The 25,524-nt window shown below is 42.1% G+C and overlaps 1 protein-coding gene across 1 annotated transcript in view; it reads right to left on the reverse strand.

The window, feature by feature from the left end:
- The window catches only part of CAPN3 (calpain 3), a 44,749-nt gene that overhangs the window by 12,427 nt on the left and 6,798 nt on the right, over positions 1-25,524 (reverse strand). Inside the window, exons 2-9 of the mRNA XM_019725413.2 lie at positions 10,231-10,300; positions 8,269-8,387; positions 6,212-6,345; positions 5,343-5,511; positions 4,362-4,505; positions 3,398-3,481; positions 2,409-2,494; positions 605-682 (exon numbers count right to left, since the gene is read on the reverse strand). Of these exons, the coding sequence (XP_019580972.2) occupies positions 605-682; positions 2,409-2,494; positions 3,398-3,481; positions 4,362-4,505; positions 5,343-5,511; positions 6,212-6,345; positions 8,269-8,387; positions 10,231-10,300 (884 nt within the window). The remainder of the gene's footprint in view (positions 1-604; positions 683-2,408; positions 2,495-3,397; positions 3,482-4,361; positions 4,506-5,342; positions 5,512-6,211; positions 6,346-8,268; positions 8,388-10,230; positions 10,301-25,524) is intronic.

Consider the following 25,524-nt stretch of genomic DNA (forward strand, 5'->3'; position numbering starts at 1 on the left):
TCATCTCTTTCAATGTGTCCTTTATGGGAGAGCTTGGCAGCAGTTCAGTTCTCCAAAAGGTTACCATGTGACTCTCCACTGGGGCCCAGGCACCATGCTAGTTATAAGAGAGAAACAGTTGGGGAAGGACAGACAATTAAGTAAGCAATCTTAAGGGTGATGAGTATCACAAATAAATAAATCCCAGTCCTGGGAAGACAAGGGGGTCCTGAAGAAAGTTCCCTTTAAGCTGAGACTTGAAGGGAGAGTAGAGATGATCTGAGTGAAGGTGAAGGTGGCATTGGGTGAGCAGAGTAAGTAGCGCTTCCTAGGCTCAGAAAACAGCTCTGTGAAGGCTGGAGAGCAAGTGGCTGGAGCAGCGTGCAAGATGGAGGGGCACAAGCGAGGCAGGAGCCACATGGTGCTGGCCTGGTCCCTGGCTCAGTCATCACCGGGACCTGACAGGCTCCTTTTAGAACCTCATCCTTTCTGGGCCTCCAGCTGGAGGAGGAGTGTAGGTGCTGGAGCTCCCAAAGGCTGGACTCTGTCCAGGAACTGAAGTTTGGGAGTTCAGCTCCCTGCCCCACCCCTTACCCTTTGGGGTCCTCCTGGGTCCTGGACTCACCAGAACTCTCCATGCTCAGTGACCAGGTCCTGCAGACGGGCCTTCTCGTCTTTGTCTACAAAGCTCCAGTCCTTCCAACTGGAGAGAAAATGGAGGAATTATGGAAGGAGGAGGAAAGGAAGGCCCGATGTGGGTTGGGACAGGAGGTATCAAAGAAATGCAAGGAAGTTCAAAGAGTAGCCCATCTCTAAATTGCAGCTAATGTGACATCAAAATGCAAATCTGATCTGATCCCCTCACTGGGAAACCCAATAATTGCTTCCTACCAGCCTCACGAATAAGACCAAACTCCTTAAATGAGTTTATAAGGGCTTGACTTTTCTCTGGCTGAATCTTTTACCCCTCCTCATACTTTAAAGGTTAGGAGTTGGGCTCTGGAAATAAACTGGGATTCCAGTTTAATAATACCAGTACTAGCTATGGGACCACGGACCCGTCACTTCACCTCCCTCAGCTTCTGTTTTCTCAACTGCAGAAGGGGAATGATTACATATCACCTACTATGATGAGCAATACGTGAAATAATGCATATGCAACACTTGTAGAACAGTGCCCATCATCTAGTAAGTGACTGAGTTACCAAGACAAAGACCAGGCACATAAACATCTCCTTTCTCCTGCCACCCCAGGAAACAGCCCAGCTTATGTTTTTAAAGACTGAACGGTTTTTATACACACTCTCTCTCCTGAAGAGGCTGGAAATGAAGCACATTTGTGTTCCAGGAATGCTGAGGAGAATGAAACTAAACTGGGTTGTCCCTGGACAGGTAAGGGATTGAGGATATTTATCTCAATTACTATTAGTGTTTGTCCATCCCACTGGGAACTTAAAGTCAACAGGGGCAGGGCCCATGTCTCTATGTTCATTTCTGAGTCCCCAGACTGTAGCATGGGACCTGGCACACACTCAGCACCATGGAAGTAAGGATTTGTTATGTGGATAAGTGAAGGCAAGACAGGACCAGCATCTATCACAGTCTTTTAAGGGAGGCTACCTTCTCACAGAATATCCCCACTGCTTAGACCCGAGCCTGCTAGTCAGTAGGTGCTCAGTAGATACTTGCTAAGTGAAGGAATGGCTGAATGAACCAGTAATTACCGTGCCCTGGGATGAGAGCTATAAGCACAGGGGCCAAGGGCACACAGAGCCTGGGGGTGGTCCTTCTCAGCTACTGAATAGCAGTGGAGCTCACGGGGCTGCGCTCCACTCAGTAAGGCAGTCAGGACCAGTGACTGGGGTGGCAGCATAAAGTAACTGTTCTGGAGCCTTCATCATGACTTCCCCACGTCTGTCATTTTTGCTGCCCCCAGTCTGTGGCTCTCAGTGATAAGCAGTCAAGTTCTTTCGAAGGGTCTGTGCACCTTTTTGGGATGACAGTGAGAGAGAGGAGAACTTAGCACTGGCTAAGCACTCTCCAGACATGGTCACTTTCTCCTCATAACAGCCCACCAGGGATGTGCTGATATCATTCCCATTTGACAGATGAGACAACTGGGACTCCGAGAAGGGAAATCACGTGTCCAGTCCAGACCCCTGCATTAAGACTCCCCTCCTACCTGGACCTAGCCCATGCTTTCTAGAATCTTTCCTTTCCAGGCAATGGATATCAGCAAGCACTCTGGCTCCCAGGCGCTCCTGGCTCTGTTCCTAGCCCTTCCCTGCAGTCCACATCCCTCTTCTCTGCGGATCATTGGTTTTGAGTGTAATTTTAGGTCAAGCATTTGTAGTACTCTCATGGCTTTGCACCCAGCCAGCCTTGGCCCAGGCCCTATGGTCCCTGCTCGTGGAAATCCCCTCACCTACCCAGCACTCCAGGAGCCGTTCCACTCCACCTGGCCCCAGGGGTTCCGCAGCCGCACCAGCTTCACTTTCTCATCTTTGAACAGGGTCTTGGGCAAAGAGAAAAAGCTCTCACTCTCTGGGGATTTTCTGGAAAGGGAGGTTTTCTGTCTTGCCCTGAGGGCTGGGACAGGGATGGGGAGAGAATCCCACAGAGGGAGCTGCCTTGCCTGGTTTTGGTCAAGAAGACTAATCAGAAGCTCCCTGTGGAAGGGCATGGTGAGAGGTCAGAACCAAGGACTGAGTCCATGGGACGCGGCCATCGCCTCACCATCTTCTCAGAAGTCATTTTCCCAGTGAACATCCAGCCATTATGAGCTTTGGGGATGGAGGCAGGGCATATACTGTAGGGCCCCAACTAGCACATTAGATGTCTTTGTGTGAATGAGGAGAAAACGCCCCTACTGCCTGAGGAACTGCAGACAAGTGTCCCATGGAGCTGGACCAATCAGAAAAAGGTGCCGCTTCCTGCAGTCTGCTGCGCGGGCTGCTGCAGACGACTGCCCATGTCTACCCATCCCTGTGTGCAGGGCACAACCCACCCAACTATGCACAATGGGTCTGACAAGGTTCCTGTCTGTCACATGACCCAGTAAAGGCCAGATGGCCCAGGAGCAAACCATAACTGTTTGGCCATTAGAGAACAAGAAACAAGAGAGCCCATGAAATCTTCATAAAACCAAAGTGATTTCTATTTGTTCCTTGGAAATGTTGGGGAAATTGCCATCTTTAGCACTAAAAACAAAGATCAACTGAGCACCATCTGGTGGCAAGATCCACTCCTACCAGTCCCAGTGGTGCCCTCACACCCCAGGCATTTGGCCTGAGCCTTGAGTCCCTGACAGGAGGCCAGCTCTGCAGATGCAAAGGGACATAGAAAGCTAAGTCCTGACTTTGGGAGCTTAACCCAACTACCTCCTCAAGTCCCGTCCCTCCAAACCCCACAGGCTCACCTCCTCCAGCCCGGTGACCGAGTAGGCATGGCCTTTGACGAGCCCACAGGCCATTCGTGTCTCATACTGAACTGGAACAATTGTCTGTGGAGCAAAATCCAGACAGCCTGTCAGGGGTTAGGGAGCAAAAGTCCTGCCCCTGAGACAGTTCATACTGGTTCATGTTCTGGCTTCTGCAAGGACAAGGAGTCCTCTATGCCCTGAAAGTTTGCCTCCTGGCAACTTTCATGAGAAGACCCTCAGGTATTGTAGGAGACACATTAAGAACATCATTCTTATTGGAACATTAAGAATATAACGTTAACTGAAAAAAAAGCATGTTGCAAAGAGGTACATACAGTATGACAAGATTTTAAAAATAAAAATTTAGATTCAATGTATGCATAGAAAAATCCTGGAAGGACAAATACCAAATGTTAACGAAGAGTTATTACCTTTAGTTGGGGTTAAGTTAGATTCAAGTTTCTTCTGCTTTACTATATAGCTCAGTATTCTTCAGTGAGTACATCTTACTTGTGAAAGTACTAGAATATAAGCTTTATGAAGGGAGAGACTTTGCTTTAGTGAACAAAGAGGAATTTTCTTCGTTTGCTAGAAGAGTGCTTGGCGCCTAGTAAGAGCTCAGTAAATATGTGTTGAATGAGTAAATGAGCGAATTAGAAGAAAAGAAACACTTTAAAATAAATGAAGTCTCTCTTATATTTCTTCCTGTTAATTTGTTATCAGAGAAACTGCCTGGACCATGGAGTATGAAGGAGATCCCACAGAGATGCCCTCCAAATCCTCTCTCCCACCTGCTTCAGGAGCCTTGGGGTGGGTAGGTTATTCCACCCCAGGTCCTTGGGAGGCCCCAGGTGGGGGGTCTGTGTGTAAGGCACTGGCTGCTGAAGGGAGTGTGACACCAGCGGGGCTGAGTCATGCAGATTGGAGGGATGGTCAGTCCGACAATTGGAGATGTACACACCCGTGTCGCTCTGTCATCTGAGCCAGTGGGGACGAGGTCTGAGTCCCTGAGCAGTGAGTTATCCATATTCCTCACCATCCGTGCAATCAACTCGCCCATATTCAGCCCAGAAGGAGAGGTTCCATAGGTCATGTTTGTGCCATCCTGAGGCCCAGTGGGAAGGGCAGGGTGCAATTCAGGAGAGGGGGATAGAACAAACAAAGCAGGGTGATAAAAAGGGAAGGAGACAGAAGGAAGGGAAGGGACAGACGAAAGAAAAGAGGAGACATAAACAGAGAATGAATGGAAAGATGGAGAAAAGTGATACAGGAAGAAAATGTTCATCTATGAATGTGTTACGCTAGCTGATCTTCCCAAGCCCACCATTGGTAGTACTGGGAAAGGAAGGAACAGGAATTCACCTTGGGCTCCTTCTTCTGCAAAGGAAAGCATCTAAGGCTATTATACACTGAGCACCCTCCAGGGCACGTGTGTCTCCTGAAATTCAGAAGGCATGGCCAGTCTACCATTTCCTCTCCCTTGTCTCCGGTCTCAGTTCAAATCACTTTGTTGCACTGAGAGGGGCACTGCAGACTGAGCTTCTCCCAGATTACAACACAAAGCCTCAAGTGAGAGATATGGTCACAGCTCAGTGACTGGGAAGCTTTCTCAGGGAACCAGTGGGCTCAGGTCCAGAGCCACGTATGTGGCCTGCTGAATGGGAACGTGCTGGAACTGAGCAGTTCCAGACACAGAGGCCCACACTGGCATAGGCCTTTGGACATATTTCCAGTATTGCAGGGCTTGGAATGTCCTTGCCCAATCTGTTTATTGAAAATCCCCAGGAACTCTTCTCCCTTGAGAAGAGTTGAGAGACAGTTCCTGCTTCCTAAAACAAAACATTCACCCCATCCCAGAGGAGGGCCTTATGCTGCTGTTCATTGGGTCAGGCTTCCTGATATTTGGCTTCTCCCTGCCCTGCACCCCAACCCCCAGACTTACATCAATGGAGCAGCCCATGAGGGAACCTCTCTCGATGGCTTTCTTCATGATTTTGTACATGTCTCTGGGAGCATCCTTGATCTCAAAAAACTCTGTCACTCCTCCTGTGAAGTCCTCCATGGCTTCTGTAGTGTTCCCACCTTTCAGAGCTTCGTAGGAACCATGAAGCCTTGGAGAGAAGATGAACACCAATCTGGGGTCACAGGGTTCCAGAAAACATGACCCAGGCACCATTGGCACCAGAACTTTAGTCTTGGGTCCTGTGATGTTTCCCTCATCCAGTTTTCCAACCACCCTGAAAGCTAATGGATAGGTACTATGATTCCCTTTCTTCACAGTGGAGAAACTGAGCTCCAGAGGCTAAGTGGCTCACCCAGGGCCACAGACCCAGAACACTGGGACCAGAGCCTAGCTATTCGTACTTTCTGATGGTCCTCTTTCTACCACACCCTGAACCCTGAGGGAGGGCTCCAATGAAGCCATCAGTAGCTGGGGTGGGGCTTCTAAGTTGAGAGACAATATGACTTTATTAATATACTGCAAGCTCACAAGGTTGAGCCAAGCAAGACCCTGGGATTTGAGCTCCAGAAATACAATGCTTGGATCCAGGACTTGTAATGCCCCCATGACAACAGAATTAAAGAGCTCACTCTGGGAAGCTAAAGCTACAGATTTCCTACGCGTGTCTCCGTTTCTATTCTTAAACATAGTGTTTTTAGTTAGAGCTGTTTCTGCCTGGACTTGATTTTTCTCTGACTTTGGGTCACAGTTGATTTCTCTCTCTCCTCTCATGAGTGAGACATTGGCTGGATTTTGTAACCCATCTCCTCATTTCTAGACCTGCCTCACATTCGAAAGTATTGTCTTACTTAGCGTATGCCTTCTCCAGCAAAGCACTCCAGAACTCATTGCGGTGGTTGGATTTGGTGAAAACCAGTTGATTGTTGTAAGTTGGCAGGCAGTCATCAATAACCACGTCCACCCAGTCTCCGTAGCGCCAGAACTGAACAGAAGCATCAAGCAGAGAATCACATCCTCAGATTACCATTGGGAAACGTGTCCCCACCCCGCATGTCTTAGAGGTCTCTTTGATCCCAGGGCAGTCCCATTTCCTTGGTTCTGCATCTTGGTGCTTGTTCTACTATTCTGGGTTTGGGGTGTGTGAATCTTTCTCTAACTGGACTGTGAGCTCCTTGAAGGCAGGAAGTGAATTACCACTTTGTCTCTTCCGCAGAGTCCAGCCCAGTACTGGGGGCGATAGGTCTGTGACTATGTGAGGACTTGGAATTTTCATTCTCCAGCTCAGTAAGTCTGGGATGGGGCCTAGGTATCAGTATTTTTAGGTATGGCAGCTGATTCTAATGTGCAGTCAGGGTTGAGAACTATGGGTCTAGGTGAAGGCGATGTATTGATTTATGAATTTCTTCATTGACAAACAAGGTATATAAATTGCTGCTGAAGAAGAAGATTGATTGCCATGGAAGAAAAAGTGATCAGAACATGTGGGGTAGGAACACACTCAGACTGTAGAGCAGGAAGCAGGAACGTTGTCCCATAATCGCAATTCTGGATGTTCTTTTATTCCCCCACCCTTCCATTCAAACAATTGTTCTCAGTCTAGTTGTGTAGGACGCAGCTAACTGGCCCTGCTGGTATTATGAGCCTTGCGCCCCCCCCACCCCCCTGGCTGAGGCAGTCGGTCACTGGCTGTTGGTTGGCTGCTCACAGCAGCTCTCACCGGCTGCCAGCCGGCCACTCATGCTGGCCCATTTCAGCCCATGGCAGCCCATGGCAGCCCACAGCAACCCAAGCCATTGTTCACCATCTTAGCTGTAGAAGGCGCAGCTCACTGGCCCATGTGGGAATCGAACCGGCGATCTCGGCAGGAGCGCTGTGCTCCAACCACCTGAGCCACCTGGCCCTGTTGTTCTTTTTGAACAACTCATTTTTAACTGAAGAAAGCCAAATGTAGTTTAATTTCCTTCTAATGACATTTCCCCCATTATTGATAATAAGGCAAGAATCTGACTGGTCTTTGCATTTATGTCCCTTTAGATATCAGACCCCTTAAATATCAGAGGGAAACTAGCAGCTTGATGGCACAAGGGAGAAACAGAATTCAGAGCCTGGCTGCCCTGCGCACGCTCGGACAGCAGCAGGATCCTGAACCTGAAGGCACCCTTCTGAGGCCTTCAGTCCTGAGGCACAGGATCAGGAGGTACAGCTGATCATTCGGTCAGTCCCAGGACATTAGGAGTCTTCAGTGCTGAGACAGATGGATGCCTCAAAACCCCAGTAGCTGCTAGATCCTCACATATTGAACTCACTCAGTCCTGGGCCAGCACCAGGATTTGGCTCTATGCCAGGAAAATTTGGATCCAGAAAATGTCCAATGGCCAAATTGATTCTGGAACTAAGACTCATTTCTGGGCCAACCAGAAGCCTGGTCCTCAAATTAACCAGACATTTCTTTCAGAGCCTAGAAGAAGTGAATAACAGAGTTGGTATAGACCTACCTTAAAGGGAAACAAGTAAACAGGAGCCACAGTCGTGGACCCAGTTTCCTTTATAACCTAAAGGGCCCTAGGGATTCTCAGTGCAAATATTTCCGGGACCTACTTAAGAAGGGCTGTGGGTAATGACAGCAGCCAGCCAGCTGGAGAAGCAAAAATAGACCTGCAGGTCCGCAAACAGGATATCTTCCCGCCTTTCTGCGGAGTAGTGGAAGGTGTGAGTGTTGGGGGTGTAGTGGCGCAGAGATAACAGCTGCTTCCTCACAGGCTTGAGGCCATAAGGGGGTCACTGCCCACAGCCATGGCTGGGAGGATGGATGAAACCATTTCTGGAGCTGCTGGGAAGCCAAGGCCTGGAGACAGTGGATGGTGGACGGCAGCTGGCCCTCTTAACTATACTCCCATTACCTCACCTGGAAGTGGAAAATCCCGGCGTAGTTTTCGGTGAAACTCTGATCATGGGGTATGACTCGGAAAAGCAGGTGCTCGTTCAGGGTCAGGCAAGCAATGGCTGCGAGAAACCAGCAGTCACCTGTAGGCAAGCATGTGGTACAGGTCACAGGAGTGGCCTGCATCTCCAGGGAAGAAAGAGACCCAATCCCTGCAGGCTGCTCCACTTCTTTGAAGAATGGGGTTCAAGTGGTGCTCACTGTCCTACTTTCAGGTCTAACCATACAGAAGTGTCAACCAGGGAGGGAGTTTGACAGCAATTCCTTGACAATGCGATCAACAGGGTAACTTACACCCTGCCTTTCCTGAAGGCTGCAGGCGAGTCCTCTATCTGCAGTATAAGCTCACTTCCTTTTGGGACCTCATTGGAGAGAGAATAATAGGTCATAATTGGGTCCTTTCTCCTAAAACCTGTGGGAAATCCACCCTGCCCTGTATCTTTGCCTTGTGAGTCCATTTCCCCTTCTGACCTCAGCCGAGACTGAGAGCCACCAGTCAAGTGGGTTTGTATTGTAAGGAAAGACAGTTAGGCAGCTGCCCTGGAACCAGTCTGCAGGGGGCACTAAGACATCGCTGGCAATGGAATGAGATGGGGACATTTTCCTATTCTCTGAACTTCCTTTTTTGGCGGAGTACTGTATGTAGTCTGAGCCGACACTACTGTGTGTGTGTGTGTGTGTGTGTGTGTGTGTGTGTGTGTGCGCCCAAAGGGCACACCTGTACATTGACAGTCACAGAATGCTTTCTAAGGAGGATAGGTTAAGTTACGTAAGGCCTTTAGTTCTTTAGTTTGCTCTGTGGGATGTGATAGCAACTTTGAGACTGCAGAGAGAGGCTGAGAGCTGCCAGCAGCCCCCATCCCCCTGGTCCCCACCGAGGCAGCTACACTTTCCTTTGAAATAGTGTATTGGTTAGAAGGCCCAGATTACTACCGTTTCCCCAAAAATAAGACCTAGCTGGACAATCAGTTCTAATGCGTCTTTTGGAACAAAAATTAATATAAGATGCAGGATTATATTATATTATATTATATTATATTATATTATATTATATTATATTAAAGACCTTGTCTTATAGTAAAATAAGACCGGGTCTTATATTAATTTTTGCTCCAAATGACACATTAGAGCTGATTGTCCAGCTAGGCCTTATTTTTTGGGAAACACGGTAGCTTGTCCAGGCCTCCACAGGCAGCCTTTCCTCAGGTGCAGGAACCTAGATATCCAAAACCTCCTCAGCCTCTCCTTTTGGGATCCAAATTAGTCAGATTCCTTTCATTTGGTCTGTGCCCTTTACCTTCAAGTTTTAAATTGTCTGTTGATATTCTCTCCAACTTTACTTCACAGAGCTTTTAGCAGCCCACACCAAAGATAATTCTTCCTGTGTAAGAGGCTGGGAGAGGGGAAGGTCTGATGGAACAGCAAACTAACCAAACAGAAAATTGGATGCTTATCTATGTGACAAACGTTTGTTTTGAAAGACTCCCTTAACATGGTGCTATTCTGAGGCAATTTAAACAAGAGTTCGAGTTACAAGTGTTCTTTTCGGTAAGGCATTTTGTGTGCATACATAGATTCTACGTGCCCAAGGGACATGCTTCAGAGCTGTCTTTTTAGGATGACGGGAACACTCAAATGCAGGGCTTGTCTTGCTGTGTGGCATGTGTAAATGTCCTCAAGACTCTAGAGGGGAGGTGGTGGGATGAGGCCTACCTCCTGTGACACAAGGCAAAGAACTAATGAGAAATGTGGGAGGAACAGAAATTAAAGGAATCAATCACCAGCACATAATGTTATAAAACCCTCCTCCCCAAAATTCATTAAAAGCAAAACCAGATTATTATCCCTTTACTTCCTGTAAAAGGATCCTACCTTTTAATCACCCCTTGATTGTTTGGCTGTATATAACCAGAGGGACTTTCCTACCTAATTCTCCTTGACAGATGTCAGTTCTATTGGCTCCACCAATGATAAATCGGGGATTCTCGCAAATTTCCTGTGAAACAGAAAGGAAAGAATAACAGCAGTAGTAGTAGAGTCTTGCAAATCTCCTGTGAAACAAAAAGGAAAGAATAACAGCAATAGTAGCTATTCTTATTGAGGTCTATTATGTAGTACCAGCCTACAGTATCAGGAGTTTTACAGACACCACTCATTCAAGCCTCCAGAAGCAGCCTGTGAATTGGATATTATTCTTATTTTTTCAGATAAGGAAACCGAGGCTCAGAGGTTTTAAGAAACTTGCCCAAGGACACACAGCCCATAAGTGGTAGAAACCAGAAGCATGCTTCCTTTTCATGTTGTTCCAAATTGCTCCCTCCCACTGACATACTGTCTTATTTAGGATGCACCCTGAGAGGGCAGTGTCATCACTGTCACAACTTTGGCAAAGGGACAGCAGAAGGCATAGGTCTTGGGTTGTTGTTGTTTTTTCTATGACAGGAAAAGAGGTGCAGGAGAAAAAAGAAGGATCTTTCTCCCCAAGAGGTGGTAACAGATATTTAGAGTCAGCATATGTCCCAGGGTCCACATCACTTGAGAACTGGGGAGACCAGAGAGTAGATTTGGTGTGGGCCTTGCAGACCTTCCTGTCTGTTGGAGAGTGCACTTCTTTATTTAAGCTAACCCAATCTGGCATTCCTGGCCCAGCAATTATGTGTGACCCAACAGAGGCCAACAGAGGATGCTTTTGTTTTTGTTTGGATGTAAATTTTAAAATTTTGAAATAATTATAGATTCTGTTTTGGTGTGAACACCTTCTTCACAGCTTCCAGCAGTCTTGCTATCCATGTGATGCAGCCCTCTCTCCCTGCCCCTCTATCTTCCCTGTCCCCCCTCCATCAAAACAACCCAGTACACCCAAGTGAGCTGAGGCTCCCTGCACGCTGGGATGCTGCTGGATGGAAAGTCTTGCTTAGACCACACCACACACACTTCCCATCTGAAATTCTTAATGCAACGGGAGGATAAACCCAAACCAATACTTTTTTAGGAGGTTACCTACAGGCGGAGGGAGGAAATAAGGTGATGGGAATATAGATGGATGTAAAACTCTGAATATAACTGAAAATAGTTTTGACTTAGGAATCATGTAAATTTTTACAGAATTAAAAGCCAAAATTAAAGAAAAGTTTAAAAAGCAATCTGTAACATCTGAAAGCAATTTGAAGCAAAGGAACCTAACTGCATATCAAGTTAATGGCATGACTATACACATAAAAAGAATGAGTTCAAGTGGCTTAAAATATAACATTTTGGCTGTTTATCCCTTGTGGGATATATCCTAAGGTCAAAAACCAAAACCATAAAAAATAGAAACCATAAGAAATAATAATAATATTATTATAATTTTAAAATTTTGACATGCTGAATGTAGAGTAAAATAAATAAAGACTTACGTTAATGTCATTAGGCACCAAGTTTTTTTGTTTTTTTTTAGTGGAAAAGAAAATATATAAAATTATAAACCCGAATAACTTAAGTAACAATCCTGAAATGTTAAAATTGAATTGGATATACTTGTATAACACATGATTTAATTTTGTCTTTCTAAAAATTATTTCCTATCTCTGTGTACAAAGGAAGAAAGAAAGGAAGGAAGGAAGGATGGAAGGAAGGAAGGAAGGAAGAAAGAAAAGAAGCAAAAACAATCTGATAGTAAAGAGTATATCAACTTCTAGATTGTGGTCTTTAAAAACCATTTCCCAATAATAAAATGTAAAACTCATTATTCCAAACAAGACTCTTTCCTCTTAAAAACTAAAGAAGTCAATTAAAGTATAGTGGACAAATATTATTTTTGTCTCCTCAGTGTTTTGCATCCTTAGAATACATTCTCCCTTCAGTTTTCCACTGGGGAGCAATCTCACTGTCATCCCATGTTGTTCTAATGGGCTTCCCCCTTCACTCAGCTCCCCATGTATAGTAGGGGCAATTAGAGTGAGAGTGGTTAGTTTGGGATGGGCACATGACCAAATCTGGGCCAGTGAGATAGAGGCCAAGACTTTTGTTGTAACTATTGAGAAAAAAATACATCCTTCTACTGGAGTTGCTAAACTGCTCAGCCTGAAGCTGCTGGTGGCATTTTTGCCCCATTGTGAAGTTAGCCTGCTTGAGAATAAAGCCAACTCAGAGGAAACAGTTGGGGAAGGGGGGGTGTCAGAGGAAGGAGATGATAGATAGATAGATAGATAGATAGATAGATAGATAGATAGATAGATAGATAGATAGATAGATAGATAGATAGATAGATAGATAAGTAATGTTAGGGACTATGTCTTGATGACATGGTTTGAGGGTTGGATTCAGCGTCTAAACCCAACATCACCCTTAAACGTTCAAATTGTATGAGCTTTTTTGGGTTAAACTAGTTTGAGTTGGGCCTCTGTTACTTGCCAGCTGAGACACTTGACTACTTTATGTCCTGCCCCTGTTGTAAGGAATATAATATTACAGAGTGATCCAAATACTGGAATTTTAGCTACATTTTTCAGCTGTCACAGGTGTAGCTTCCTCTCCTTTGTAAGTTCAGAAACACTCCTCATCCTCCCACCTCCCACCAATTCCAGGGCTGACTACTTGGAAAGGCAGCAGCAACTATATTGATATCTCCTCTGTTTGGAGGTCCAGGTTTTTGAAGGGAGTTACACTTTTTTACAGTAGTAGACATTCCCCAGTATAGCACATTTATTTCAACACTACCTCAGCTAACTAAATTCACCAAACAATAACTGAACCCCTATGTATGTACAGAACTGGGGGAATTAAGGATACAATAAAAATGGGAAATCATCACTGTCTGCCCTCCAGGAAACCCAAAGCCTAGTGACCCTCAATTGTTTGTCCTCATAAGAGATGTCTATTTGGTGACGGTCAGTTACCAGCTTATTCAGGGTTAATTCATTTAAAAAAATCTCAGATGTGCCCAGACACCTCCTCCCCACCATCTATTTCTTTTTCTCTCTTTGCTTATAAACATTGTGTAAATATTCCCTAGAGTGTCTGAGACCTAATTATGTTGGTTGATATGAACAGAGAGTAAAATGGTCCCAGCTTTGTCATTTTCGCTTGGGCACCTACGCTATTAAGGGACCTCTAGCAACTCCTTTGGCTATCATTTAGCCTGGAGACTGGGTCTGTCAATGATGGATTCCCAGCAGTGAGCAACAGATGAACATTTCCTCAGTTCTTGAGTGCTGTGGTTTAGACAATGTTTCCAAACTTTTTTTTTTCTTGTATACCTCCATCATTAAAATATTTTGCACATACAACCCTAGGTAAGTATTCTTATTAGTTTTAAATTATATTAGTGTATATTGTCCTAACATATAATGTGCATTATAAAATAAACAAAAGCATACATTGAAAAGGATGGTCTATAATAGATAGATTTAGGGGACTTCCAGCCATGAACTTTCCAAAATTAATGACAATTATCGAATCACAGATCCAGGAAGCTAAAAAGCACATCAAGCAGAACAAATACCAGTAAAACAAAACAAAACAACACTTAGGCATATCATATTCCAACTGCAGATAATGAGACAAAGGAAAAATCTTGAAAGAAGCTCTAAGGGGGGAAAAATACCCTTCATTTAACAGAACAAAGATAAGAATTACAGCAGACTTCTCTTCAGAAACCATGCAAGCAAGGAAGATTGGATTGAAATATTTAAGTTGATAAAAGTAAAACATACCAAACTACATGCAGAGCAATTGTCTTTCAAAAGTGAAGGAGAAATAAACTCTTAGACAAATAAAACCAGAGGAAATTAATTGCCAGCGGATTTGTCTTGCAAGAAATGATAAAAGAAGTTCTCAAAGGAAAACCCCAATGGCTAAAGCTGAAACAATCTGAGCCACAAAATAAAGTATTGGATTATAATGCAAAATACAAAATAAACATCCACGAGTCCATATTGAAATAAATAAGTGATTGAATAAATTAAAACAAAACAAAACAAAACAAAAAACACAAATGGAGCGAACAGAAAAGGCTCCCATGCAGAATTCTCAATACTTGGTGTAGATACTCTGCCCTTAGGGAGGAAGAATATAATTCCCCATCCTTAAGTGTGTGCTTATGCTTCCAAACATTACAGTATGGAGAAGGGAAAAAACGGAAGTTCATAGTAGAGAATACTGGCAAACTACTTCAGCCAGTTATCAAAGTAGACAATAATAAGACATGATGATAGTCTGTACTCTTGCTGTACACTCTGATGAAAATGGCACTTTACCTCTGTGGTCTTCCTTCCCAAAACTCATAAGCCCAGTCTAATCAGGAGGAAACTGGCAGAAAAATGCCAGTTGAGGAATATTATACCCAATACCTGCACAGTACTCAAAGCTATCAAGGTCATCAAAAATGAGGAAAGTCTGAGAAACTGGCATAGCCAAGAGGCTGCTAAAGAGACATTACTACTAAATGCAATATCATGTCCTATGTGGAATCTTGAAACAAGAAAAGGATATTAGGGAACAACTAAGGAAATCTGAATAAAGTATGGACTTACTGCAAGTGATAATAACGTATCAATTTTGGTTAATTGTAGCAAGTGTACCAGAGTAATGTAAAGTATTACCGTATTTTGTCATGTATAATATGCTCCTGTGTATAATGCGTACCCACGTTTTGGGCTCAAACTTTCAGGGAAACAGAATTAGTACTACCCATGTATAATGCGCATCCTTATTTTTCCTGCACAAATTTGGGCAAACACGTGCGCATTATACACGGCAAAATACAGTAATAATAGGGAAAGCTAGGTTCAAGGTATACAGGTACTCTCTGTAGTACCTTCTTTTTTTGTAAATCTAAAACTGTTCTAAAATTTAAAATTTCTTTAAAAAACAGAACTAGTTCAAATATTTTTTCGTACACACCAATGGATCGGCTTACTGACCCACTGTCTTGGAGCCTACTGATTTAGGCAGCTCCTTGTCAGCTCTAAATGCAATGAACCCTTTTGGGGTTATAAATGCCTCCATGCAAGGAGAAGGGCCTGGTCCTGCACGTCTCCAAGTACTTTGACCTATTCAGCTGAAGCAAACGGGCTCCTCACTTGCACAGGAAGGTATCCTTGAGACAACTGCTTCACCCTGTAAGGAGTCTGCCTGGTCAACTTGGACCTTTCTGTTTAAACAAGTAATACGTCACTAATGAGCCAGCCTGAGGTGAAAGGTTAAGAAGACGTCTCCCGCCTCCGGCAGCACCTGTTTCTTAACTGTTCACCACCTTCCACAGAACTCTCCTTGAAACTGTGAGCCTTAGTACACTTAACCCCATTTTTCCACCCCCAGAATACCTGCTTTCAAGAAGAGACACGATAATCAATTATACCTTCTATTTCACTATAAATTTAAGTCAGTGCATTAACTCTCTTAAAAATATTGATAGGCTCAGAGACCTAGAAAATATTATAATCATCTCTAGTTCAGGCATAGAAAATAACACCTCTAGTTTGAGGAGGTAGCAGGAAGGTATTTTGAGGGCACTTGGGTAGGAGAACCTTGATAAGCCACTTGCTCAGAGTGGGGACCCATGGCCTCAGGCTCTGGACCACTTGCCCTCCTGTCCCAGGAGTTGTCTCCTGAAGCTCTATCCCTCCCATCCCTACCTTTGGCCTTTTCCATGTGATAGCCTTCATCTTGGTTTTCTGGCTCAGCACATGGGAGCCCAGTGCCTGTACACCTGCTGGAAACACACGGTCTTCAAATAGGCACTTCTGAGCCAGGCACCATTCTTTAAGAATGACGAAATCCTGCCCCTCAAACTTGACAGGCTGTGTGATGGTGCCCTCTCCATTCCTCCTGTCCCTCTCCCGGATCACGCGGTCACAGAAGAATCCAGGCAGCATGTAGGGCATGGTGACCGCTCAGGGAGTGGAGCTGGGCCTTCGCTGTGGCCTCTCTCCCACGGCACCGTCAGGCCAGGTCTTATCCTGTCGTGCATGGGCCGGAGCCTATATAGCTCCTCCACCCTCTGCAGCGCGATGCAAGTCAACACAGCACAGAGAGAGGCTGTGGTCAGAGTCAGCAGCTTCGGCTGGAGGCCCCTGAGCCCACAGTCAAGGGGCAACACCATGCCAGTCAGAGACGGAACCAGCGAGGGGAGCGAGAGAGCCAGGGACAGCCCCAGGACAGGCCCCAATGGCCTGTAGGCCTTTAGGGTACCTCCCTCAGCATTGCTGGGGTTCTTTGTTTAAAAAGAGAAAATATACGGTAGTTCCAGTGAGGCTTACTCTGCCTCAGCAAAAGACATTCAACTGGCGGCCAATGGGATATAGCATGAGGCCTTCAAAACATGCTGTATATACAAATCCTATACAGGCTGCTGAATGCATAGAAGGAATCTGCTCCAAGCCATTGTCTGAGGTTAATGAGGCCTTCATTCTCCTGATGTCCCTGCTCCGTCCGCCCAAAGACCTTGACTGGCCATTTAGGGACAGTGATCTATGAGAAGGACCCAGAGGGTAGGTAGGTGACTTGATCTTCAACGAAAATCCCAGTTAGAGTGGGCCTCAGTGGCAGTGAACAGACAGTCATTGTTGCAAATTCAGGAACTATGAGGCAGAGAATGTGGTGGGTGGGGAAGGAGGATAATTGAGTGTCAGAATTATATTCACAAGAAAGCTCAGCTTTTCCGCCATGCTTAAATGGGCAACTCGAACGTGAGAGCAGGGAGCTGATGCGTCTGGCAGCCTGTCTCCCCATCCACTCACCGACTCCTATTGGCTTTCATCTATTCTGTGCTTCTCAAAGTGTGGGCTTTGGACTACCTGCATCAGAATCACCTGGGAGAACAATTTAAAATGCAGATGCCCAGGACTCATCCCAGACTTAAGGATTCAAATACTCTTAATAGGGGTCTGAGGCTGTTTAAATATGCGCACCCTGAGATTCTTATGTCCCCTAAAGTCTAAAACGATGATGTTAGCATTATAGGCTACTACCATAGCGCAAAATAATTTTTGAGGTCAACTCTTTTAAGAAATTATTTTTAGTCAGTTTATACATGAACAAAATTTTGACTAATCAAACAATAAAAAAGGTACATAGAGGAATAGCAGTCTCTTGCCTTGCAAATCCTTTTCCTCAGAGACAGCCACTTTCAATTCTTTTTGCTCATTCATCTGATATTTATGGCTATATTTCTAAATAATTTGCTTATCTATTACTTTTCAATTTATTGTTTTTAGAAAGTATCCATAGAGTTCCTATTTTGGTAAATGAGATTTAGGCTTCTCACATTATACTTTGCTCACCATCGTCCCCAAATAGTTATGTCACAAATGACGGTAAAATTAAAATTCAGTACTTACTTTAGTGTGATTAGGTAATTATTGTTCACTTCTTAGCCAGGGTGGTACCCTGTGTTACATTCCTTTTCTGTATGAATGTTTCCTTTCTCTTATTCTTTATTATTCTCTTTTTTTCTATGTATCTATCAATGCTTTTCCCAGCAATAGTTTTTCCAAAAACTTAAATTCATCAGATAACCTTGCAGTTCCATTGCTTCTTCACCAAGGCCTTCCTTTTCAACCTCCTTCTCCCATCCGAACCAGACCAGCTGCTCTCCAGGACTGGAGCAGGGGCCTGGCACTGACTGTACCTTTCTCCTGGGTAGAATTCGGTTTCTAGAATTCTAACTCTTCTTTGGTTTACTCCTTGATTTTATTGGCACACTACCCACAGCTTCCTAAGAATGGGTGTGTGGGAAGTATACTGCCAGAGTCCTTGATGGTTTAACTCTTTTCTACCTTTGCACGTGACTGAGAATTTGGTTAGGTATTTTAAGTATTTAGGTAGGTATTTTAAGTTGAAACCCAGTTTTCTTCAGAATTTTTAAGGCATTGTTTTATTCCTCCTAGTTATCTGGCATTGTTGAGAAGTATAATGCAATTTTGATGAACATGCCTTTGTATGTGACCTGTCTTTTCCCCCTGAAAGCTCTTAGGGTTTTTTCCCTTCCCATCCAAAAATACCAAATCCCAAAAGCCACATCTATGCACCTTGGTGTGAGTTTATTTTTTAATTCTTTGTGTTGAGCACTCAGTGACTGTTTTCAACATAGAGACTTTTGTCCTCAGTTCCAGGATATTATTTTATTATTATTTCTTTGACATTTCTATCCCTTTCAATGCTTTTCTTTCTTTTCTTTTTTTTAAATTTTGAACTCCTAAAAATCAGATGTTAAACCTCCTCTAATTTTATTGTATTTTTCTATTTTTGTTTGTTCTGTAGTCTAGATTTCCTTTTAATTTTATATTAACCCTACTATTGAAATTTTAAACTTTGCTATCCTAATTTCCTAGCTTCCTATTATGAAAAATATCAAACTTACAGAAAAGTTTAAAGAATGGACACCCATGTAGCCTACATCTAGATTAACAATTGTTAATATTTTGCCATCTTTGTTTTACCTATATATATGTATATATAGATTTTATTTTTTTTGCTGGACCATTTGAAGGATGTCATAGATATCATGACACTTCACACCTAAATACTTAGGATAGAGTAGGTACCTCCTGAGGACAAGAATACTCTCCTACTGACTGTATGGCCATTATCACTAAGGAAATAGACTATTATTCTCTAATATTATCCAAGATCCAAATGCACATGCTAATTTCTTCATTTGTTCCTCAAATATCTTTTATGGCTCCTTTTATTATTTGAACCAGAACCCAGTTAAGGTTCACACATAAATGTAATAATTCGGTAATTAGATGAGGTGATGTTGAAGTGAGAAACAGTGAACTGGAAGCTAGATCAGAAGTTACCTAGAATACCACACAGTGAATCAAGGAGATGAAAAATTTTTTTAAAAGAAAGAAAAAGGAGGTTAAGATATATTAGATATATGCAGGATAAAGCAAGGTAAGTTCAGAGCATAGCTAGCTGGAGTTCTAGAAGAAAATAATAGAAAGTGTGGGGAGAATTAATATTTTAAGAGATTTTTCTACAATTGGTCAATGGCTCAGATTCAGATTCAGGAATCCCAATGAATCCTAAGCAGGGAAGATATAAAGAAATATATGTTTAGACACAACATAGTGGCATTGCAGAATACCATAGAGAGAAGGTCTTAAAAGAAGTCAGGGAGAAAAGGCAGATGACCTATTAAGGGACAGCAGCCATTAGGAATGACTGCTGATTTCAACAAAAATGTATACCAGAAGACAGTAGTGAGAATCAACCTAGAACTGTTTACTCAGGAAATTGATTACAAGAGTAAAAGCAAATTGCATACAAATAAAAATTGAGAATGCTTACTACAAATAGAACCTCACTAAAGGAACTTGTAATCAATGTACTTTAGGAAAAAGTAAAATATTCTAGAAGGAAAAGTCTAAGACTCAAGAAGGAACATTAAACAAAGAAATAGATAAACATGTATATGCATAAATCTAAGCAAATATTGACTGTGTTAAACATTACATTGTTTTCTAATTTTTAAGGTGAAAAATCAAAATAGAGCTAAAATTTTGAAAACAATGGCGTATTAGTTGGGAGTTCTTGGAGTTAAGGTGCTCTATGGTTCTCATTTGTTTGTGAGGAAAATAAAACTATTAAACAATTTCAGGCTCTGTCATGATAAATATGTATGTTAGCAATTTAGGGCAATCACCAAAAAAACAGAACTAGTTAATAATTTTCAAACTTGTAGGAAGAAAAAAATGAGAGAAAACAATTTTAATTGATTTTTTAAAAAGGCATAAAGAGAAAAGAAGTAGCATTTAAAAAGCAATACAAACAGAAAGGTTGTGGTTAAGATGATAGAAATAAATTTTAAAAATATATATCAATGCTCATAATCAATGTAAATAAACTAAAATCTTCAATTAAAAGACAAAGGTTTTCAGATTGGATTTTAAAAAGTTATAACAGTTTATAAAAAACACACCCAAGACATCAGGAAATAGAAATGTTGGAAATAAAAGAATGAAAAAAATATTATCAAGCAAAAACTTATCCCAAAGCTTATGTACCTACATTAATATCCAATAAGATTGGCTTTAAAGCAAAAAGAAGCTTTTTTAGAGATAAAAAGCGTCATTACAAAGTCCTAGAAAAATAAATATTACTACTGACTCAAGAAGAAAAACAATTTCAAGTGATCCCATAGTTATTGAAGAGGTTGCATCAATAAATAAATATTTTCCCTTAAGAAAACCTTGGCAGAATTCTACTTAATATGTAAGGAACATAATGTTTTCATCTTACACAATCTATTCTACAAAACGGAGGAAGGAACTTGCCCCATCATTTAGTATAACCTTGCTAACAAAATGGGACAGCACAAGAAAAGGAAATAATAAGCCAATCTCACTAATGAGCATCTAAATAAAAAATCTAAATAAAAGATTTGCATACTAAAATCCAGTCCTATATAAAAATGATAATACGTTCTAAGTTCGATTTATTCTAAGAATGCCAGGGGTCAACATCAGAAAACTCTATTAATATAATTTTGTATATTAACTGTTTAAAGGAAGATAATCACATGATTTTCTTGACAAATGCAGAAAAAGTTTTGGATAAAGTTTAACAACTGTTTATGATTTTAAAAGAAATTCTTAGTAAAGCAGTAATAGAGGGGAACTTCTTAATGATAAGTTGTATTTACAAATAAGTCTACAGCAAATTTATTCAACAGTGAAACATTAAGAATATTCCCTTTACAACCAAGTGAATGGGAGAAGACTGGTGCAAACAATGTCTCCGATAAAGGGCTAATATCCAAAATATATAAGGAACTCATACAACTCAACAACAAAAAGACAAACAGTCCAATTAAAAAAAAGGGCAGAGGACATGAACAGAAACTACTCCCAAAAAATGGCCAACAGATACATAGAAAAAATACTCAATTTCACTAGCTATCAGGAAAATGCAAATCAAAACCACAATGAGATATCACCTCACACCTGTTAGAATAGCTATTATCAACAAGACAAATAATAACAAGTGTTAGAGAGACTATGGAGAAAAAGGAACACTCATACACTGTTGGTAGGAATGCAGATTGGTGCAGCCACTATGGAAGGCAGTGTGGAGGTTCCTCAAAAAATTAAGAATAGAATTACCATATGACCCAGCAATCCATCTCCTGGGTATCAACCCCAAAAATCTGAAAATATTTATCCATAAAGATGTATGTACTCTGATATTTATTGCAGCATTATTTATGGTGGCCAAGACAAGGAAATAAACAAAGTGTCCTTCGATAGATGATTGGATAAAGAAGATGTGGCATATGTACACAATGGAATACTACTCTTCCATAAGAAAAGATGAAATACTACCATTTGCAACAACCTGGCTGGATCTTGAGATTATTATGCTAAGCAAAATAAATCAGAAAAAGTCGAGAACCTTATGATTTCACTCATATATGGGATATAAAACTGAAAGCAACAAACAAACAAGACAAGAAAAGAAACAAAAACTCATAGACACAGACAACAGTTTAGTGGTTACCAGAGGGTAAGGGAGGTGGGGGGATGGTAGAAGAAGGTAAAGGGGGTCAAATATATGGTGATGGAAGAAGAGTTGATTCTGGGTGGTGAGCATACAATGTGATACATAGATGATATATTGCAGAATTGTACACTTGAAACCTATGTAATTTTACTAACCATTGTCACCCCAATAAATTTAATTTAAAAAAGAATATTTGTTTTAAATTTGGGAACTGACAAAGATTTATGTTAACTTCTGTATTATTAATATTATGCTGGAGGGTTTAGCTGGTGCAATAAAATAAGAATTAGGCTGCTGAATACAGTTGTGCATAATGTGCCAAGCGGGCCTGTCATTATTTGCAAATCACCTAACTATATAGAAACATGGAGTCCACAGACCAATAACCTGGGATCTGCAATCAAATTTTTAGAATTACTAACAGTTTAGTAAATATATTGGATACAAGAGTCAAATGAATGTTTATGCCAGAGAAATAGGGTACAATTTTAAGATGCCATTTATAAAAATAACAACAACAAAAGATGCCTAGAAATAAATCTGACAAAGGATATTCAAGACTCTTATGGTGAAAATTATAAAATTTAGTTAAATAGATAGACATCCCTTTTTCACGGATAAGAAGACTCAGTAATGACAAGATGTACATTCTTCCTATATTGAGTCAATGTGATCCCAATGAAAATCCCAACAGGATTTTTTGTGGAACTCAATACTCCTCTAAATTCAAGTGGAAAGGTAAAGAGTCAAGTACAGCTAACACAGTACTGAAGAAGACAAGCAAGTTGAGAGGACTTCCTCTATTGGATGTCAAGACTTATTGGCACAAAGTATAATGTTGGCACAAAAATAGATAAATAAACACAAATGGAACACAACAGAGAGTGCAGAAACAGAACCACACATTGGTAGACACTTGATTTACTTAAAAAGTGGCCTTGCAAAACAGTGGAGAAAGGATTGTCTTTTTAATAAATTGCGCTGGGGCCTTTCACTATCCATAGTCCATGGAAAAACAACAAAATGTGATCCCTAGCTTACGTGCAAAAATTGTTTCTAGATAGATTATAGACACAAATATAAAGGCAGAAAAATAAAATTTCTAAATGATAATAAAGAAGAACGACTTTGGTTTAGGAAAAACTTTAACAGCACACGTAAACATTAACCATAAAGGAAAAAAATAATAAATTAAGGATTGTTAATAATTTAGAACTTTTATTTAAGACGTTTTTAAATAAAAATACCCTTAAGATGGTGAAAAGGCAAACCATAAAGTGGGAGAAGGTATTTATCGCACATCTAACCGATAAATGATTAGTATTAGGCTATACAAAGAAAGCCTCCAATTCAAGCTGAAAAAGACAAACAATAGAAAGATGAGCCAAAGACATTAACAGGTATTTCATGGACAGCAACATAACAAATGGACAAGAAATACATAAATGTATGACAAGATGGTCTGACATATTCATCATCCAGGAAACGCATGTTTTCATACATTTCTTGGCTATTTCTGTCCCTGCCGCTCCCATCGGAAGCGTTACATTGCTGAGTAACTTCAGCATGTTCACGGTGATGTCTAGAACTCTGTCCCCATCATGACTCTCAGGAGGAGCTTCTGTCTTTGGGATGTAAGAGGAGGCAGCCCTGCACGTTATTTATAGAATTACCACTTTCACCAAACCATGAATGGCACTGTCTGATTGTCTGCTGAGCAGAGAGAGGGAGGTCTGGCTCTCAGTTGGGCACCTCATTTAGCCTTTCAATCACTAGCATCTCTACTTATTGACTCATTGTGTTAAGCATGTCATATACAGCATCTCATTTAATCCTTACAACAACTCAATGAAAGTGAGATGTTTCATTGTTTTTTTTTCACAGATGAGGAAACTGAGACCCAGGAATGGCCAGCAACTTGCGTGAGGTCACATTATGAAGAGGTGGAGCTGGGAGTTGAATCAAGTCTGTGTGACTTGGAAGCCTGTGCCCTTCATCATTGTGGTACGCTCCTGCCCTTTGCCGCTTAGGCCAATAGTAAGCCTGCCTTACCCTGAGCACGTAGGAGGGCTTTATGCATGCTGGCTCAGAGCAGCCAGAAGATGAGAATATCGTTATCCCCAGTACAGAAGAGAAAAGTGAAACTTAGAAATGTTATGTGCCTTGCTAGTGGCAGACTTGCCAGGGTTCAGAGCAGGTCTGTTTGGTTCTAAATCCTGCTGTTTAACCACTGTGCACAATGCTCTCAGTTCTTGCTCTTGTGTCTAGCCCAGTGATCCCGCTTCTCTGTAAACTGACAGATGACACTCTAAAACAGACTACAAGGAGACCTCCTGCCAAGCCAAGTTCACAGGAAGATAAATAATATCCCTGAGAGACACCCGAGTGGGACTTAGGCCCTAGGAACAGAGGCTCACTGCTCACAGCCTAGGTTCCCCTGCAGTTCTGCTCCCTCCCTGTCATCTCACACTGGCATGGAGTAACTTCTTTTGTGCCAACACAGGAGTTCTTCTTTTCAGAACTGAGTAACACAGATCAAGGGAACCTTTGGTTGGGAAGATACGTAGGGTCGAGTGTTAATTATAGACGCCGTGGGGTACACGGAAGAGGTCATTAGAGCAAGAGACCTCTGGTGTCACCACGGGTTGTCAGAAAGCGTCCACCTTCAGAGGGCTGATGTAATGGCCGAGCACTGAGTCCTAGGAAGTCGGTAGTCATTATCTGCTACATTTCACCCCTTTTCTTTCCATTTCAGACTAAAAGGAACCCGGCTCCTTGAAGAGAGGATTCACTCCAGGTCTGGGGCAAGAAATGTAGAAGATGAGCCTCAGACTTTTTGTTGTGGCCAGAAAACAAGGAAGCTATTTCAGATGAATGGGGTCCTGTCAAATTATACAGGTAACTTGTAGGTGGTTCCTACTGTCCAAAGACGGCACAACATGAACATCAAAAAGAATAATGACTGCGATGGATTAAAATCTGTTGCAGTGTTTCCTACTGATCTGACTCTTAATAGGGTGTTGTTTCAAGCTGTGATGTTTCAGAATACAGAGAACCTAGGAAGTACAATTGATTCTCATCATTCGTGGTAACGTCCTATAAAGTCGCTGTGAGTACTGAAGGAGTGAATGCTGACCCGTTGCTCCTAGAGGAAATACAGGATTAGATTCCTGTGAGTCTCTGATCACAACATTTTCATCAACTGATCAATACGCAACCTTATTTTATGTGTGTTTTTGTTTAAAGACACCTTATTTAATATATAGTATTGACTTATTAGTATTGAACTCACAGCCAACAGCACCGACTCTTGCCTGAATGAAGCTTATCTAACACGTGTATTTTCTCCCTAAGGCACATCACAGCCTTCTTGAATGTAGGAACACTCGATAGCACTTTGGTGCTATGCTTGGGAGACATTTTAAACAGAGAAAACACCAACAGTAAGTACAAAAATGTGAAAAATGTGGCACTAAATAGACCATGCAAAGACATGAAACAGGAAGGCAGAGTGACGTTTTGTTTGGGTTCAGTTGGGAACATGTGCATAGAGCGACTCAGAGTGTTCGCTGTCCTACACACGTCCACAAATGACCACAGAAGCACCACGAATTTTGATTGTGGGGTTACAAATAAATCTTAGGGAGTAGGTGAATTTACAAATCTAGAATCCATGACTAACGAGGCTCGACTGTATGGGGATCACATCACCGACATACCCAGTGTTGG

This window comes from Rhinolophus sinicus, linkage group LG03 (genome assembly GCF_036562045.2).
Source record: "Rhinolophus sinicus isolate RSC01 linkage group LG03, ASM3656204v1, whole genome shotgun sequence".
Taxonomy (NCBI): Eukaryota; Metazoa; Chordata; class Mammalia; order Chiroptera; family Rhinolophidae; genus Rhinolophus; species Rhinolophus sinicus.